Source organism: Gracilinanus agilis, chromosome 3 (assembly GCF_016433145.1).
Source record: "Gracilinanus agilis isolate LMUSP501 chromosome 3, AgileGrace, whole genome shotgun sequence".
NCBI classification, from domain to species: domain Eukaryota; kingdom Metazoa; phylum Chordata; class Mammalia; order Didelphimorphia; family Didelphidae; genus Gracilinanus; species Gracilinanus agilis.
Window position 1 is genome coordinate 157,427,917 of NC_058132.1, and position 6,000 is coordinate 157,433,916.

At 43.1% G+C, this 6,000-nt stretch overlaps 1 protein-coding gene across 2 annotated transcripts in view; it reads right to left on the minus strand.

Moving 5' to 3' along the window:
* APLP2 (amyloid beta precursor like protein 2) overlaps window positions 1-2,896 on the minus strand; it is a 97,696-nt gene extending 94,800 nt beyond the window's left edge. For both annotated transcript variants that reach the window (XM_044668326.1, XM_044668327.1), the window contains exon 1: window positions 2,697-2,896. In XM_044668326.1, coding sequence (XP_044524261.1) covers window positions 2,697-2,798 — 102 coding nt within the window. In that variant the 5' untranslated portion in view covers window positions 2,799-2,896. The remainder of the gene's footprint in view (window positions 1-2,696) is intronic.
* Window positions 2,897-6,000: the final 3,104 nt, after the last annotated feature.

Genomic DNA, 6,000 nt, shown 5'->3' on the forward strand with positions numbered 1-6,000 from the left:
ATGTAACTTCTGTTAAAGAAAACTTGAAAGATACTTTTCTAAGTAGCAAATGATGGTCTCAAGTGATAATAGTTTTCTCTCTAGTGGAACTTCCAAACTGCCTAGGAAGAAGCTTTTGTTTTAGTAACTGCTCCCTTTTACATCATTAGGCTCCTGATGAATTTAATAAGAGAACAACTAATTCTCACAACTTTCTTTACTCTTTAGAAGCACTAAAATTTCTTCTAAAATTCATGAGTGTTCAATATTTTGCTTAAAGTGTAATAAAGTCTAGGTTAAGAAAAGCAGCATCGAATTTTAATTCATCTGAAGCCAAATGTTTTCAAAAGTCAAATTTAAAGGAATGAGGGAAGAAAGGTTAGAGTATGAAAGACGATCACTATTCACACCCTCTTTTCTTAATTTCTTATATATCAACTAGTCAATTCAGGCTGAAAACCAAATCCCAACTTTGGCAGGTTTCCTATTCCCCTTCTTCCCTGCCCCATCCCCCTCGACCAGCCATTTCCCTAATCAAATCTGTTTCCCAGCCAAAGCATTCAGGGAAATCACAAAAGCATATTTTCCCCCTTGAAAATGATGCCCTAAAATTTACCAACACAATTATTTCTGGGTATCAATGTTTATTAAAAGATTAGCAAAATTATTTCTGGGTATCAATGTTTATTAAAAGATAAAGTACGTTTAATGTGGAACACAACTGAATTGAATGCTTTACTTAAATTGTAGAAATAAAGTAAAAGTTCTCTTTTGGAAAAAAAAAGATTTTAATTGGAATTATTTCATTGGAAAATATAAGCTAATGCTAGGCTTATTCAAAATGAGCCTTATATTCACCCTGGAACACAAAGGTCAATTCTAATTTTTTAAGGTAGTGAATAGAAGCGAGAAGTCAACCAAACAAGAAAACACATTCCAGTGCAGCCGTTCAAACACTATTTCAAGAACCCGATTATTTATAAAGTCCCACATCTCACTTGGCAACCTAAGGTTTAAATAAACCAGCAAACTCATGACCACGTTGCAGATCCTTTAAAGAACCAAAAGCCCTGCATGTTCCAATAACTTGAATTATATCTGAATAACCCATGAAATTAAGTTACTGGGCAAAACCTCACAGTATAGATTTCACAGCTTACTTCAGAATAAGAAAGATTTTTGGTACATAAATACTAGGAGAAATAGGTTATGGCTTTAAGATATTTACAATATAGGTTCATTTCCCTAAAGGGATCAAACGTCTGGGGGTTGAGGGAGTCCTCCCTCGCGTAGGTGTTTAAACACCTTAACACACCAAAGCGAGGGAGGACCACAGTCGTTTACTCCGTTTAGCAGAGGTATTTTCTTGCTTATCAGATTTAGATAAACAGGTCATTATAAAAATTTCTCAGGAAGGTCTACAGACGTTTATTCCGTTTAGAAGAGTTGTTTTCTTGCTTATCAGATTTAGATAAACAAGTCAAAATCAAAATTTCTCCGGTAGGTCTGCCACCCCAAGCAGTAACTTTTCATTTAAAATAAGAAGGAAAAAAAGGAAGATGACTACTAATTAAGCAGAAATCCATAGGAAGCAGGAAAGCAGAAGGAAATTGACACGCACACCCAGCGTGTAGCCCCAGTCTTCTATAACCCAGCCCAAAGCCCCTTTCACGCCCAGGCATCAAGGTTACTTTTTTTAAAAGGACAATAAACCAGGAAATCCGGATCAGAAACCCACCTAGCCAAGCTGGAAGCTCCATCCACAGCCGCGTTTTTCAGTGGGGAATCCCCTGCCTCACCCTGGCCAAACACAGAAGACTGTAGGAATTTTTAGGATACTGGAAAGACGGCGCTTGCCCTCTCTTCCAACGTTATCCTTGCCTAAGATTTTATTTGTAACACGATGAGGTTGGGGGTGGGGGTATCCAGGAGAATCAAATTATCAAGGGCACCTCTTAGGGTCCCCCACTTTACCTTCCCCCTCCGGGAAGGGAGCAGTCACACAAAGGTCTGGGAGCTGCAGTCCCAGATGAACAGCAATCGCCTTAGCCAAGACGGCTAAGCTGCAAAAATACTCGCCAGGGAGAGGCACACATACTCCTGCGGGAGGGTGGGAAGAGGGAGGGAACGCTACGGGGGATCCCCGGGGGATTGGGGAAAGCTGGGGGAGGGCAGCGTGGGGAGAAGAAAGGGTGGGTGAAGGGAAGGGGGGAGGGAGGCAGAGCAAATGCGCCGTCTCCCCTTCTTCCTCACCTGCGACAAGGGGGAGGAGGATCGTTCCCAACGCGCGCACCCCTCCCCAATCGCCCCTCTGCACCCCCTCCCCCCCGCCCCGATGCCTTTCATTTGGCCTCTGCAGCGGAGGAGACGACCGACCTCCAGCACCAAGCACTGCGCCAAGGAGGAGGAGGAGAGGCGGGCGGGGGGAGGACTGGCCCCGCTCTGCAGCACCCGACCCTCTCCATCACAGGGACTCCATCCATCACTGGGGGAGTGGGAGGGGGAGGTCGGCGTGGCTCGTCCCCGCCTCCAAGCACACGCAGGCCTCCCTCAGGAGTGGAAAGGAGGGCAGTCCCCACGGGGACGAGAGCAATGCGTCCCCCCATCCCCAGCACACACACATTCTCCACACCCTCGGGCTGAAGAAGGGGGCATGGGAGAAGGGAGAGAGCGAGGGTCTGTGATCAGGCCCATGAATGCAGGGAGAGAGTACCTACCTCGATGTAGCCGGCCAGCACGGCCGAGGGCGCCATGAGCCCGAGCAGCACCAGAGCCAGTAGTCTGCCCATTGCAGCGGCCGACCTCACTGCCGCCGCCATCCCTTTGCCCAGGCTCTCTCGTTCCTAAGCTCAACGAACCACACCACAAGGACAGGTAGCAAAAGAACTTTTCCCTCAGCGACCCACAAGCGACTGAACCCAGTCCGCCGCCGCCCCGGGGGTTTTACACCAACCGGAACTGACTTCACAAGACCACGCCCACCCCCTTCTCAGGCCCCCAATACTTGGGGCCTAGAGTTGGCCCAAACACCGCCCCTCTATTGCCTGTAAAGCCAATCAGAGAATGGAAAGGCCCGAACCTGCTCCTCCTCAACCACAAGCTGTTCCCGCCCCCACCCCCTGCCCATCCCTTATGTAGGGATGGTTCTGCCAACTTCCCAACCCCAGGCTATGTGATGGGGGGCAGGTGCTTTTTTTTTTTCTTTCCTTCTTTTTTTCTTTTTTGGAGGAGGGTTTTGGGTTGTTAGGTCCAGGCTGCGACTTAAAGCATAAACCCACTAAACGCGGATAAACCGCAACAAGCTATTGAAGAGGTGACCCCCTCCCACTGTGATCAACCCTATCCTCACACGTGTTACCACCTCTCTTGCTCCTTATGGACATTATTCATGTTACAGCCCAGGAAGCTTTTCCTCACCCACTGCCATAATGCTGCAACGAAGACTTTCTAAGACTAGGTCCATACAATACTGGGGGAATTTTCTTGAATGCCTCCACCATTGCTTCACACTCTCATCACCCCTGCCTCCCCTGTCCACATCAAAGAACATTGTTTCTGTGGTGGCCCTGGCTTCTGGCAGAACAAAGTTCCATCTCCCGGTAGGAATAATGCTAAGACATTTTTTCTGGCTGGTGGCAGAATTCAGAGCCTCATCTCTATCGTTCCATCTCAGGGCATCACTTAAGCCGAAGGGAACAAGCGTAATTCTCCTCGTGACCTGAACAAATCCCCTTGTGTTTTGAGAGTAGGTCACTTTTGTCTAATTTACTATAAATCAAGAACACTAGCAAGACTGTTGTTCAGGTTACCTTCCCCTCTCATTTACATTCCAGTTATACAGGAAAAGTTTTCTTGCATCATTTTACAAATGGTATGAAATCACTAAGGCAAATTTGCAATTTTCAAGACAGTTATCCAGCTAAATATTTGTTTGGGTTCCAGTAGCATTTATGTGCCAGGCACTGTGTTAAACCTTAAATATTTCTTAACTGAATCTCAAAGAGCTGTCCAAAAAAATAAAATGGGAAAACATGTACCTGTATCTGTAGTACCTAGCATGACACATAGTACCTACATGTGGAGTTTTGCATGTTTGCAAAACATTGTACATATTTGAAGCACTTTGAAAAAGCATAAAGCTTAGATTACTCCATCTCCAGATTCCATACCTTTGCACAGCTGGTTCTCCCTGTCCAGAATATACTTCCTCCTCCAAACTGTCTATCTGAATCCAGCTACAGTTTTTCAGCTACAGTTCAGGTACCCACCTCCTACATGATAGTTTTTCTGATGTCATCAGATGCTAATATTCTGTCTCTTTTAAAATTATTTTACATATATTTACCTGTGTACATGTTGTCTTCCACAAAAAGGAAGCTCCTGTATAAATGAAAAGATAACTAGAAAGAAGTTCAACTCCAAATAACTGCAAAATCAATACTGTCCTAAAAACAAATAAGGAAAGAAGCTTCCCTCTTCTCAAGAGAAAGACAGGAAACTTCAAGAGCGCATGTTGTACACATTGACAGAGTGGTCACTGGGTCTAGTATTTTGGACTGTTTTCCCTTATTGCAAGGAAGGATTATTGCCAGGGAGGGGTTATATAATAATAATAAAAATAACAACAACAGCTAGTATTTATATAGTTCTTGAGGGTTTGCAAACCACTTTACATAATTATGTCACTTGATCCTCACCACAACTCTGTGAAATGGGTGACATTATTATCACATACAATAATAAGAAAACTAAGGCTAATAAAAGTTAAATAACTAGCCCAGGGCTATACAACTAGTAATGTCTCAGGTAGGAAGGAGAAGGGAATAAACATTTACATAGCACCTACTATATGCCAAGCATTGTGCTAAATCACTTTACAAATATGATCTCTCTTGATCTTCACAATCACCTTGTCAGGTAGATACTATTATCTCCATTTTACAGTTGAAGAAATTGAAACATAGAGAGGTGAGGTGACTTCTCCAAGGTTACCTAGCTAGGCAGTGTCTGAAGCTAAATTCAAACCCAGATCTTCCTGACTGCCAGCCAAATATACACACTGTGCCACATTGTTGTTGTTGTTATCCTTGTTATTGGGCAACTAAGTGACACAGTGGATAGAGTGGGTGTGGAGTCAAGAAAACATTTTCCTAAAGTTCAAATCTGGCCTCTTATGAGCTGTGTGATTCTAGGCAAGTCACTTAACCCTACTGGCCTCAGTTTCCTCACCTATAAAATGATCTAGAGAAGGAAATGGCAAACCAAATGGCAAACTGGTTCAGTATCTTTGCCAAGAAAATGAGGTCACAAAAAGTCAGACACGACTGCACAACAGCAATAAACTTCCTAACTACAAGTTCAGCATCCTATTTCTACTATACCATCTAGCTGCCTTCATATACAGAAATGACTGATGTTAAAATGTGTCAAAATAATAACAATAATATTTGTATTTTTTCTTTAAGTTTACAAAGTGCTTTACAAAGCACTTTTTCTTTTTTCTTTTTCCTTTTATGTATCCCCAGCTCCTTAACTTTGCTGAATTGAATTTGGTGAACATGAAGCACTACATTAATCCTGGACATTATTATTATGTGAAAGCATACTTAAGAACATGTACATAAAAAGCAATCTATCAACAAGTATAAATATATATCTATGTATATGCATGTATTACTCTGTTTATTATCTCCAATTATTCCTGTAATTAGCTTGTTTGTATATATTTCTTTGCTTGCTGTCTCCCCAATTAGACTTAGTTCCTTATGTTATAGGAAATTAGATTAGCAGAGTGAAGTTGAGTGACAGGAGAAGGTTCCAGAACTTGGAGTGGGTGGCTGGCAGAGAAAGTCAGTTGCTCCTTTAATTCGGAGAGAGTTGCATTTCCTCTGTGTGGATTCTGCTTTGATTGAAAACCATCATCTATCAAGAGACCTTTGGCTGGAGTTTTGTTGAGTTTAGGTGAGGCATTCAGGGGTGGACTCTGATGTCAAAATCCTTACTCCCTCTCCAAGCTTGGAT